General features: G+C 41.4%; 1 protein-coding gene across 1 annotated transcript in view; it reads left to right on the top strand.

Moving 5' to 3' along the window:
- LOC129508061 (cytidine monophosphate-N-acetylneuraminic acid hydroxylase) overlaps positions 1–12,817 on the top strand; it is a 64,493-nt gene extending 51,676 nt beyond the window's left edge. Inside the window, exons 10-13 of the mRNA XM_055322960.1 lie at positions 2,016–2,190; positions 4,337–4,453; positions 10,135–10,250; positions 12,724–12,817. Of these exons, the coding sequence (XP_055178935.1) occupies positions 2,016–2,190; positions 4,337–4,453; positions 10,135–10,250; positions 12,724–12,799 (484 nt within the window). The 3' untranslated portion in view covers positions 12,800–12,817. The remainder of the gene's footprint in view (positions 1–2,015; positions 2,191–4,336; positions 4,454–10,134; positions 10,251–12,723) is intronic.
- The last annotated feature ends 926 nt before the right edge of the window (positions 12,818–13,743 follow it).

Below are 13,743 nucleotides of genomic sequence, written 5' to 3' on the forward strand. Positions count from 1 at the left end.
TTTATCTGGGAGAGATCAGCAAGCCTTTACATAGACATGGGACAAGGAGTTGCAGAAGTAGTTTGGAGATCGATTTGGAAATTAGCCTTAGGATTTTGTAGTATTTTGTTACAGAAACCAATGCATCTGTAGCTTTGGGAGAACAATGAGCTAAAAGTGTTGTTTCGAGAAGTGGCACCTAGAGATCTACCATTACTTGCCAGATATTTACCAGATGGTGCCTATTTCCCTCCTTACACTTCCCTTATCCAGATCACATCCTGTTCTGTTTCTAGGATTCAAGATTCCATGTTTCATGCAATGATCCCTTTTCACACTGGATGGGCAGAGCTCCAGGAGGGTCACAGAACTCTTTTGTCCATATTGCCAACTGGGTTTCAAAATAAAATTGCCCATCTTTTTTTTTTTAAGATTTTATTTATTTATTCATGAGACACAGACACACACACACACACACACAGAGAAAGAGAGAGAGAGAGAGACGCGGAGACACAGGCAGAAAGAGAAGCAGACTCCATGCAGGGAGCCTGATGTGGGACTCCATGCCAGGACTCCAGGATCACGCCCTGGGCCAAAGGCAGGCACTAAACTGCTGAGCCACCCAGGGATCCCCTAAAATTGCCTATCGGTCTGTATCAGCTGTGGTTTGATGAGTACAATAAGAGGATCATAAATTAGAGACACGAAAATCTGGATAGTTCTCAAAGCCAGGCTAAAACTGTCCATACGCTCAACAGACATTTGTTGAGCCTGTTCTATGTGCCAGTCATGGTTGTTACTTCTTCTTTTTTTAAAAAAATTTTTATTTAAATTCAATTTGCCAGCATATAGCATAACACCCAGTGCTCATCTTATCACATGTCCTCCTTAGTGCTCATCACCCAGTTACCCCATCCCTTCACCCACCTCCCCTTCTCTGACCCTTTGTTTGTTTCCCACAGTTAGGAGTCTCTCATGGTTTATCTGAGTGGGGAAAAATTAAAGAGGAAGACAAACAATGGTTGCTACTTCCATCAAACTTATATTCTGATGGAGATAGAGGGGCAGGACAGGAGCAAGCAGACATCCACAAAATAAATATGACCACATGATGTTCAACATTTCCATAATTTAGCTACTTGAATCAAAAGGGTCCAAATCAGTGGTTTCCAACTTTTTTTTTTCCCACCAGACATGGACTTTTAGCTTTAACTGTTTCTGGCTTGGAAACCCATCACACGGATTAACAGGAGCTTAGGCAAAGAGTCAGGCCCTACCCCTCGTGGGTCCCAAGTTACTACTTTCAGATGCCTGAGAATCATCTAGGCAGTTTGACACCTACTTGACTGGTCGACAGTTGATATTCAAGTGCTAACTTTTGCCTGCCTTCTTTCATGGTCCTCTCACCTTTCTGTCTTCTCTGCTCCCCGTGGAATTCCTCCTTTATATCCCCATGTCCTAACTATTTGCCTAACTATTTGCCTCAAGCCACCTTGCACACTGGTTATGCCCTGTGGTCGGTCATCTCTGATTTCCTTTAACTGGCCATTTTGCATTTCTATAGGTAAAGTCATCCAAAACTGTCCCATGTACCTAGCAACCTTGGTTAATATGCCCCCTGAACATGAAACAGATGTCTAGAGCCACTGCTCACGTGTGCAGGACAGAGCTCCCAGATCAGGTAGAACTCTTGGCTTTGCTCCTCTTCCATAAACCTTTACTACCCTGCCAACTCCTATAGGGAAAAAAATCTCCTTATTGGACATGTATGTGGCCACACACCTTCCATAGCCTAAGGTTTCCTACCAGGATTAAAGAGGGCATCGAATAGTTATTTTTAAAATTTTAATGTAATTTGTAATTTAAAAAATATTTTCAGAGTTATAGAAAAGCTGCAAAAGATAGAGAACTTTCCTGTATTCCTTTCCTCAAACTTTCCTTAATGTGAACATCTTGCATAATTATAATACAGTCATCAATACCCAAGGACCTAACATTGTCACAATACTACTAACTATCACCTCTATATCTTCAAGCAAGGGCATCATAGAGCCTCCAAATGGGACAAAAATTTACAAGGATTCCTGGGACTTTGGACCATATTTGAAAGTCTTGAATGCTGCAGTAGAAGATGAAATATTTCTTCACTCATCCTGGATAAAAGAATATTTCACTTGGGCAGGATTTAAGGATTATAACCTGGTGGTCAGGGTACGTCATCAGTATAATTTGTCTTTGCTTTGTTATATTATGGAAATATACGAAATTCCCCTTGGTGTTCCAATTTGTTTCTCAATAAACATTCATCAAACGCTACCAACTGCTTCATGGAGCAGATTTGACCATGTGATAAATGATCCCATGTTGAAAATGTAAGGACTCTTCCCTCAAGTACAGCTCATTTGCTCTGGTATTCTTTTGCCTCACATCACCATGTTTGTTGTTGTGTTTTTCTGGGTGTTTTGTTCAGTGTGGCAGAAATCAGCTGTTTAAACTGTGGGGCTATAAGGTGCTATCCCCCTGATGAGGTAGTGATGTGGAGCAGAGTGACATAGAAGCAGGTACCTCTTATCGGGAGCTGTGGCAAACAAGAACCAAATCACACAAATTAGCTCCAGCACATACACACACAGCTCAAAAGCCAAGTGGTTCAAGTTAGAACCTGGTCACTGAAGTTGAAGGTGTATCCAAAAGCAAAGTGAGTACTAAGAGGTAGGGGGATGTGAGAGGAAGAGGATGCCTGAAATGCAGCCGGGAGTACTACAGAGTCTGAATAACCAGCTACTCACATGTATATTTTATCTGGGACGCTGAGTTTAGGGACGCATCAGGAAATAGACAACATTCACTCTTAGAGACAAAGATCGGGGATCCTCAGAGTGAGGACTATTCCCAAGTTTAGTTTTCAACCCCTGAACAGTAATACCAGGCAATTCTTGCCTTCTTCTTCTTCTCTCTCTTTTTTTTTAAGATTTTATTTATTCATGAGAGACAACAGAGAGAGGCAGATAGACATAGGCAAAGGGAGAAGCATTCTGACTCCTCGCAGGGAGCCCAGTGTGGGACTCGATCCCAGGACTCCGAGATCATGACCTGAGCCAAAGGCAGACACTCAGCCACTGAGCCATCCAGGTGCCCCAATTCTTGCCATTCTTAAAAACTGGGAATCCTAAAAACCTGCCCCAGGGGATCAGTGTCAGTCTCTGACAATTTTGCTGGTCAGTAGTGAGAGAAGTTTGAGTATGCTCACGAATATGGTTACAAAGTTGTCAGTTTTCTTTTCTTGGGATGAGCTGTCATTATTCCAAATCATTATTCCCTCTCTATTTTTGAGGTGTTAAAAGCATTCATCCTTAATGAAATAAAAGTAGATGGAAGAATTTTTTTTTCTTAAGTCCTCACTTGGCAAAATAAAACACAGTTGACCCTGGAGCAACACAGGTTTGAACTGCACTTATAGGCAGGTGTTTTTTTTTTTGTTTTGTTTTTTTTGTTTTTTGTTTTTTGTTTTTTGTTTTTGTTTTTTGTTGTTGTTGTTTTAGCAGTTCAGTACTGTAAATGTTTTTTTTTCTCTTAGGATTTTCTTAAGAATATTTTTTTCTCCCCTCTGTCATGAATAAATAAAATCTTAAAAAAAATACTTTTTTCTCTAGATTATTGTTTATTGTAAGAATACAGTATATAACGCATATAATGTACAAAGCATGTGTTAATCAACATTTTATGTTATCGTGAGGCTTCTGGTCAATGTACTATTTGTAGTTCTGTTGTGGGGAAGTCAAGTTACATGTGGATTTTCAGATGCATGGGAGAGGGGCAGGGGAGGGCATCTGTGCCCCCCCAACCCCTGTGTTGTTCAAGGGTACTGCATTGGTATTTATATTAGCTCCCGAATATTTTTTAGAAAATTGTCTTTGAAATCCACAGATCTGGAAAACATTGGTCTAAATGATATTTGCAGTTGGACAATAAGCATGAAAAAGAAAGTATATTTTTCACGGAACTGTATATGTTCAGCAGCTATGTAATGATGAGAAACATCGCACACTTTATTGCTTACATCATCTGCAAACTTATCGTCGTATTTGCTGTCTCATTACTAGCAGTGCTCAAGATAATGATAATCTCTGTAGATTGGACTGAAGTTAGCGATATGAAGGAGCTTCCTTGTGTAGAGGCTAGGAGTTGAATATTATCAGTCCCGGAGAAGAGAAACGGAGGGAGAGAATTATCCTAACTCCAATTCATTGCTATCAATTAAGGCTGTTTGGATCTTACACAATCCAGAATTTTTTTTAAAGACCTTGACCACCAGATTGATATACTTCTTCCCTTTATCCTGTTGTCATTTGCACAGATGATTGAAACAAATGAGGACTTCAGCCCTTTTCCTGGAGGATATGACTATTTGGTTGACTTTTTAGATTTATCCTTTCCAAAAGAAAGACCAAGCCGGGAGCACTCGTATGAGGAAGTAAGCGGCAACACTGGTGGCCGTACTCTTTCCTGTCTTCCTTTCTTCCTTTCTGAATACTTTTTTTAATTTTGGAATAACTTTAGATTTCCAGAAAAGCTGCAAGAATAGCACAGAGAATTGTTAACACCTTACTTTACTGTGGTACAGTTATTACAACTAATGAGGCCATAATGAAACATAATTATTAACTCAGGTCCACATTTGCTTCTTTTTGAATTAGTTGCAAAGGGGTTGGCTTCTTTACATGCTGACTTCTAAACAGCTGACTTGCTTAAGCTCTTTTCAGACCTGCAAGCCTTGATCTCTGCCTTTCCCCCTGCCCTCCAGTGGGGCCTCCTTCCCCAGGTGAGCCCAGTGGGCATCCCTAAAAAAGGGAATTTAGTCAATGTACCTCAACACATATTTGGTTGAACTCCAGTTTTGAGCAAATCCCTGCCTTGTGGCACCATGATGGAAGGGAAGAGCTGTTGCTTTGGAGACACCTTCTAGCTGAGGACTGGTGCCCCATGCCTGCTGATGACAAGCTTTAGTAAGTGATTTAACCTGCCCAAGCCTTGGTTTTTTTCCTTCCACGGGGTGTATTCCCACTCTGCCAGTTTTTTGTGATAAGTCAAATGACTAATAATATATGTGAGCACTGTAATTTTAAATTCTATACGACTGTAACAACCATTAGGCAAGTTAGGAGGATATACAGTCTGCCCTTGAACTTATGATAAGCGCCATATAAATGTATGCTACTGAATTATAGCAATTTGAATGTACCTTTGTATAACAGATGAGTTCTTAAATGCATTTTAATAATTTGACTTGTATATTGATGTTTAGTAAAGTACTTGCCATTGAAGAGAATCCCAGGCTAAAACTTCAGTAAAACCAATAGCCTACTGCCTGTTTTATTGGTTTTAAAAAACTGGGTTTTCACATATAGGAAAACCCTATGCAAAGCACCCATTTTAAGCAAAATGTATCTATTAAATGTGTTGCTTTATTTAACAAACGCTTCCATAGCTTGAAGCACTTTATAAATATATGTCACTTATTTGACAACAACCTTATGGACAAAATATCACTATATTCCCCATTTGCGGATCATGGTGATGTCCAGGAATTTGCCCAAGGCTGTCCAGCTATAAGTGGTGGTGCAGAAGACTAACCTCAGTGGTCTAGCTCCAGAGTCCACATATTAGCCACCGTGTTGCTTCTCAAATCTGAATTCACCAAACTATACATTAAGGTATCTGTTAGCCTTAAAGGAGATTCATCTTTGGATGTTTTTGATTCACAAGTTCATGTAAAATATTTAACCAAAAGTCCCTTTTTCACAGCTTTTCATAATACATCTGTTGGGTAAAGCAAACAGCAGATCTGTTGGAGATTTAAATGCACCATGGGGTGAATCATTGTGCCTGCCATATACTTGGCACTCTGTAATGTGGCTTTTGGTGCTTTTATCTGCCAGGATTTTTTTTTTAAGATTATATTTATTTGAGAGAGAGAGGCAGCAGGTATGTGAACACAAGCACAGGGGTGGAGAAGGAAACTCCTCACTGAGCAGGGAGCCCAAAGCAGAGTTTGATCCCAAGACCCTGGGATCATGACTTGAGCCGAAGGTAGACACTTAACCAACCAAGCCACCCAGGGGTCCCATCTGCCAGGATTTTAGTGAGATTTCTTATGCTGAAGTTTGTTTAGGTCTACCCTTGGGAAAGCACCTCTCCTTGCTGCCTGGAGCCCTCTCATGCTACTGTTTTTTTTTTTTCCCCATAAGTTTTTCAAACTCATATGTAGATTTTCTATTTCACCAACTCTCCCTCTCTCCTAGAACATGGTTCCTGTAGTCGACCTCCTCCTGCTCCAAACTGGATGAGTTCCTCTAGGTCTGCTGCAAATCTGCCACCCTACAACATCCCTTATCTGCTTCCAGACTCCACCAAGGTCTAAACTCTCTTTGCTTCAGACTCTCTGCTTATAACCCCCGAAGAAAGGGTGTGTGGGAGCTAAACTTCAGATACTTTCCTGCCTCACGCAGCAGGATGGTTTAGCTGAGCACAGGATGCTGGCTGGCAAATCACTTTCCATGGACACCCGAAGGCATTGCTCCTTTGGCTTCTCATATGCAATGCTGCTCACTGCAGGCTGATCTTCATTTGTAAGTGACTTTCAAGAAATAGAGATTCATCTGTATTTACCAATAAAAAGGCTTTTATCAAGCTGATTTAGGGCTTTCTGTATATGTATGGGACTTGTCATCCAGCAGGCTGGACTTAGAGGCAGAGATTCCGGGCTTCAGTGCTCACAACCGGCCCAGGGCAGATCCTGTAAACAGGACTGCTTAGTGGAGACTGTGGGAGGCAAGTGCTGGGTGGGAAGGGGGCAGTGCCTGATGAGCTCCAGTTGGTCTGAATTTACCAGAGACCTTGGAAGTCTGGATTTTTCTGTGAAATACCCAGATAACAAATTAGCAGAAAGCTAATTCAGGTTTTTAAAGGGGACTGTAGGCTCTGTGAAACAAAACTAAATTTGGTGGTCACCAGATTGAGTTATGAAGGCAGGGAGCCGGCTGTTAGGCTGGGGATCTCCTAATTACCAAAGTGTGGAGCTCCTAGCTTCAGGACATCATGATGATACCACCTACTCTTGTTCTGCTCCCAAAATCGATTCCATTTACTCAAGAGAACTGACTGAATATATTTGGTGAGAGCAAGGCATGGGCCTAGGAAGGGGTCAGCTGTTTGACATATGTTGTGCTGTCCTCATTGTCGTCCTTGGGAACCCACCTCTACTCCTGGCACATCTGGATGCCCCTCCTCATACATTCTGGTATCCTGCAGACTCTGTGGTTGCCACTGATCACCTGCTTTTTTCCAGATTCAAGTTATTTGAAATCTCCTACTTGTCATTGACTTACTTTGTTTCCTGTTTTTTGGCAGTTTATACCTGTGTAAGTGTGTTGTGAACATTTTACTTGGGCCTGGGAGTGCACAGAAGACACATTTAGCATGTGATCTGTCCTTTTTTTTTTTTAAGATCTATTTATTTGTTTATTTATTTGAGAGAAAAACTGTGGTACAGGACAGGGGGGTGGGACAGAGGGAGAGAATCTCAAACAGACTTTGTGCTGAGCACAGAACCTGACATTGGGCTTAATCCCACCACCCTGAGATCATGGCCTAAGCTGAAATCAAGAGTCAGATGCCTAACCAACTGAGCCACCCAGGTGCCCCTTGTCCATCTTTTTGACCTGGAGTTCTTTCTTTCCCTTTTTTTTTTTTTTTTGGCATATTTTTTTTATTGGAGTTCGATTTGCCAACATATAGCATAACACCTAGTGCTCATCCCCTCAAGTGCCCCCCCTCATAAACCATCACCCAGTCACCTGTCATCCCCCCCCACTTCCCCTTCTACTACCCTTTGTTCATTTCCCAGAGTTAGGAATCTCTCATGCATTGTCTCCCTCTCTTATTTTTCCCACTCATTTTCCCTCCTTTCCCTTATAATCCTTTTCACTATTTCTTATATTCCCCATATGAGTGAAACCATATGATGATTGTCCTTCTCCGATTGACTTACTTCACTCAGCATAATACCTTCCAGTTCCATCCACATTGAAGCAAATGATGGGTATTTCCTGATAATCCTTCTGCATTCTTTTGGAGTCTCTCTTTCTCCAGGCATCACTAAAAGCTCTTATTTCCCTCCAGGGCTCTATGTTCAACTCTCTCTTCCTCTCTAGTCTCTCTTCCTAGGTGACCTTGTCTGCTGACACGACTTCTCTGCTAATGACTCCAGAATCCATATGTCCTGCCCTACACCATGGTCCTTCTTGAGATTCTTTATAGTCAGTTGCCTGCTAGATATATCATCACCCAGATTCCTAAGTCCTTGGTACCTCCTTTTCAACTTGTTCAAAATTCAACGTATCCTCTCCTTTTCTTTTCTTTTTTTTTTTAAGATTTTATTTATTTATTCATGAGAGACACAGAGAGAGAAAGAGAGAGAGAGGCAGAGATACAGGCAGAGGGAGAAGCAGGCTCCATGCAGGGAGCCTGACATGGGACTCAGTCCCAGGTCTTCAGGATCAGGCCCTGGGCTGAAGGCAGTGCTAAACCGCTGAGCCACCTGGGCTGCCAACCTCTTCCTTTTCTAGAACTGTCCTTTCTCCTTTTCTGGATTATTGGCAATATTGTACACTGACCATGAGCCACATTAGACACAGAGGAGTAACAACCCTCCACCCTTCCTTGTCCCTCATCCCCAGAGCTAACCAGTCACCCAGACCTTCCCAGTTTCTACCCTAAATATTTCTCATTCCTCTCTCCCGGTCTCCCATGTGCTCTTCTCCAGATGGAAAGGTCAGAAAAGCTATCTACCCTCCTATGAGGAACTAGACTGGATCCCACAACTTATGAGGGGCAACCTCCTTCTGATTAAACTGTGCTGTCAGGTTTCTAAATCTGCTGGCAAAAGAACAGAACCTCTCAGCTGTGTTTCAGTTCATAATGCATGTAGTTTTATAGGAATGGTGCAGGCAAGAGAAACTAATGCAAGATGTCCATCTTCTATTCCTTAGTTGACACTTAATAGCCTGGCATTTGGGGCACCTGGGTGAGCATCTGCCTTTGGCTCAGGGTGTGATCTCGGGGTTCTGAGATCGAGTCCTGCATCAGGCCTGCTTCTCCCTCTGCCTATGTCTCTGCCTCTCTCTGTGTCTCTCATGAATAAATAAATAAAATCTTAAAAAAAATAGCCTGTCATTTATTACAGTTTCCCTCAACTGGCATTCATGTGCTATTTTCCAGGGGAAAAAAATCTGACGCCCTATGCTGAACAGGCTCCTGGTGAACTTGAATGCTGCTACTAATGAAACGTCAAAGCCACATCTTTTCTTAGGATCCTGTCCCTTGGTATTACTTCGTGCTCCCTGTTATAAATGATACCATTTTTTTCCCTCACAAGAGTCCTGTAAGAGAGGCTTAGCAAGGTGAAGGTCACATGATTATTAAGCGCTGGGCTGACACTCAAAACCACCTCTGCTTGTCTTCTAATCCCGTGCTTCCTTAAATATTCACCAGCCTCCATGTCAGGAGTTGGAATTCTTTAAAGGTAAGGGCTTGACCACCTAGTGAAGGTAATCTTGCTCTGTGGATGGCCTGAAACACACAGATTACTGTAAACCTGCAGGCTCTGCTTTGCCGCTGAATGTCTAGGCTGGAGACTAGAACACTACACCTAGAATAACGCTACAACGCACATATTTACGGAGAGCTTACTGGGTGCCAGGCCTCAGTGTAAGTCTTGACTCACATAATCCTCGTAACAGCCTCTGAGGGATGTTCCATTGTCTCTGTTGTGTAGATGAGAAAACCAAGGCACAGAATGGTTGCCAATTTCACACAGCTAGAACATGGATTTGAACCCAGGGATGTGACTCTGTGCTGTCAGCTGCTATGTTTGCATCCCAGCTCCTGATCCCTTTCCTGTTCTACTTTCCTCAATTCCTGGTGCACTCACAGTCCCTTCTCTCCCCCTAGCCTGTCATATCTACTCCATTTGACTTTTCCCCATGACGGCCCTATTGCCTGCCGTCATAGGCAGCTGCTTCTCCTGGGGACTTGAGGGGTTGATGCTCTGTGCTGGCTGGGTCACTCCTGCTAGTTGTTCTGTATCTGTTTCAGATTCGGAGCCGGGTTGATGTCATCAGATATGTGGTGAAAAATGGTCTACTCTGGGATGACTTGTATATAGGATTCCAAACCCGGCTGCAGCGGGATCCTGACATATACCATCATCTGTAAGTCTGAAAATGTCTGTCACATGCTAGGCCATTGCAGAGGAGAACATGGATACATACACACAGTCAGGGTCTGTCTATGCCCCGGAATTCTGATGGAAATGTGAGATTCCACCATTAGGGCTTCATTTCTCTTAACCTGTAAAAAGCAAGTCTGATTAAGAAAGTAATATTTTATTTATTTATTTTTCAAGATTTTACTTATTTATTCATGGGAGACACAGAGAGAGGCAGAGACATAGGCAGAGGGAGAAGCAGACTCCCTGTGAAGAGCCTGATGTGGACCCCGGGATCACAGCCTGAGCCGAAGGCAGATGTTCAACCACTGAGCCACTCAAGTGCCTCTGATTAGGAAAGTAATATTTTAAAGAGTCATCATTTGTACATTCATACAAATGTGTTTCAGTCCCTTTTGGAAGTAGTTTTTGGTATAGGAGATGAAGGGACATTACCAGAGGGAAGGTGTGCATTTGCCAAGACAAGAATGAGAGGCGGTGTTTATGTGACAAAGCCATGGTCATTCAAGACAATCCTTTCCCATGTCACATTTTTGCTTGTGCCCAACCCCAGTCTGAATTTGGTGGACTGGTTGGTTAAGGGGAATGGCCCACTGAGTTTCTGCCTATCTCCACTTCAAAACTTAAGTCTCTCATTACAAAACTCTACATCTTTAAGATTATATTTGGAACATTTGAGCTGAAATGTCAGAAAGGCCCATTTGCCATTTTTATATTTGCAAAAGGATCACCAAGGGGGAGAATCGTTTCCTATCCTTACCACTGACCCTCTGAAAAATGCAGGAATTTAATTGTAAATAAGCAAAACCTGCCATCTGGCTCTGCCTTGAGCTTGCAAACAGGCATATTTTAAAATTTCTTTTCTTTCCTTTTACTTATTTCCTTTTGAATGTTTTAAAATTCCTTTTAGAAAGTATAAAGAACATTGCAGCCTGTTAAAAGGAAATAACTCTACCCCACCCTTCCCACAAAACCCTATCATTTCCTGCCTCTCCCTCCACCCATTCTCCAGGGCAAACTCTTGATAACAATAAACTCAATGTATATCATCCTGGCCCTGTTTCTGAGAGTATCAACATTTCTCTAAATATAGTTGTTCTCAGTAAAATGTCACATGTAGTTGGAGGGAAAAGTTTGTTGTTGCTGTTTTTTTTTTTTTAAATGTAATCCTAGTATATGGTCTGTAATCCATATATGGTCTGTAACTTGCCTTTTTTTACTCATCAGTGTATCTTTGGTATCCTTTCTGTTGAGACACACAAATCAGCTTCAAAAATTTTTTTTAAGGTTTTTAAGTAATCTCTATACCCAAGGTGGGGCTTGAACTCATAACCAAGAGATCAAGAGTTGCAGTCTCCACCAAGTGAGAGCCAAGCACTCCAAACCTCAAATATTTTAATGGCTGTAAAAAGTTTCAGCTTTTGTTAATTTTCAACAGAACATATACATGACTTCTTCTGGAAAAAAGGGAATGAAGCAACTTTTGAGGAGATTTAAGAGGTTATTTTTCCTAAGAAAATAGTTTCCTCTTGGAAGCTTTTTAGAATATTGATGCTAAAGACTTTCTGTTATTGTTTTGATAATGCAGGTCGTAAATATAAGAGGAACCCCTAATAAATCTTAGGAAACAGAGCCTAGTATATTTTTGTCTCTCTTCAAATGGGATTTATGAGTTTGTTGAGTATTTTTCTGGTTATAAAAATAATATAGCTTTACTGCAGAAAATTTGAGAAAAGGTCTTTAAAAATTCAAAAAAGGTAAAAAATTCCAAAAAAAAAGTTAAAATAGCAAACGAACCCACCACCCAGAGAGAGCCGTTTATATATCAGTGTCTAATTAATCTTTCCTTTTCATTTACAAGCAGAAACACATGCGCTTTTTGTAAAAATAGCCATATCATGGATACTTTTCTACTTGCGTGTTTACCAGATAATCTTCGATTTATCTGTAATCTATTTCTAACTTTTCCCTATTTGAAACAACGATCCAGCAAATTAACATGTAGGTGTATCTTGCACACTTTCATAGTGATTTCCTCAGGATATGTTCTAAGGAGTGGAGCTGCTAGATCCAGCACAGTACGTATGCACCAAAGGCCTAGTCTCTCTAGGAAGACAGTTTACCTCCCCTAATACATATAGGAGAGGACCTATTTACCTGTACCCTTACTAATACCAGATTCTAATGCTTTTGTGTACAGATTATAAATCTATATTTTCACATATGAGAATGCCTGAAAGCAAGGCCTGTCATGGTAAAATAAAAATAAGCCGCAGTTGTCATGTGTAAAAGGATTGCATTCAACACACTGAAAATGTTAATCAACATGAAGAGCTGAAACAGTATGGAAGCACCATCTCTTAGGGGGGATGAGTACCAGGTATCAAACAGATCTTGGCCAAATAATGGTCATGGAAGTTTCCGAAACATATTTCTCTGCTTTATCTCTTTTACAGGTTTTGGAACCATTTTCAAATAAAACTCCCTCTAATGCCACCCAACTGGAAGTCCTTCTTGATGCACTGTGGGTAGAGCAGATCTGAGTTCCCCAGGTAAGGCATCCCGAGGTCTGAGAGACACCCTTGTCCTAAGCCTCATCATACTCTCTCTGGCATCTAACTTAAGCAGACACCATACCTGTCAGAAAACCTGACTTCCAGGGGAGTGAGGAGAGCTAACATTGCAAGAACATTCAAGTTTAAAATAAGTAAATAAAATAAATAGTGAGTGTGTTCAGTCTAAATTCATAGGATCTTTGGTTGGTTGAGATGAACATACAGCCTGTCGATTAACCACACAGAAATTGTCAGTGAGTGTTCAGAGCTAAATCCTGAACACATGCAAAGCAGCAACAAGAACCAACAAGAGAAAAACTAAAAACAAAGTGTGATGGAAAACCTCACCTTGGTTTCCCTGGGTGGCACAGGGGTTTGGCGCCTGCCTTTGGCCCAGGGCGCGATCTTGGAGACCCGGGATCGAATCCCACGTCGGGCTCCCGGTGCATGGAGCCTGCTTCTCCCTCTGCCTGTGTCTCTGCCTCTCTCTCTCTCTCTGTGACTCTCATAAATAAATAAATTAAAAAGAAAAAAGAAAAAGAAAACCTCACCTCCCCATTTGCAGTAGACCTATCTGTTTCAGGCTGATGGAGATCAGGCTGTCTGGCTCAAATTAGTTTTGACATTCCTTCCTACCACTTGAGATGTGATTTTATTAACTGCATTAGAAGTTATGTTTCATCATATGTATTATTAGAAAAATCGTGTAATTTTACTACAAAGGCAGTGAATTCTTTGACTCATGCATTTATTTCTATGTTTCTTTTTTCCACAAATAGCTATCCCCTCACACGGTGTTGTAATAATCTGTTTTCTCTTCTGGTCAGTAGACTCTGAATTTCTTAAAAGTAAATGCTCTTGCCTGGTATCCCCGGTGCTCAGCACAGAGCCCAGAACACACACGATTTTATGCATGCTAGG

Source organism: Nyctereutes procyonoides, unplaced genomic scaffold, assembly GCF_905146905.1.
Source record: "Nyctereutes procyonoides isolate TBG_1078 unplaced genomic scaffold, NYPRO_anot_genome, whole genome shotgun sequence".
NCBI lineage: Eukaryota > Metazoa > Chordata > Mammalia > Carnivora > Canidae > Nyctereutes > Nyctereutes procyonoides.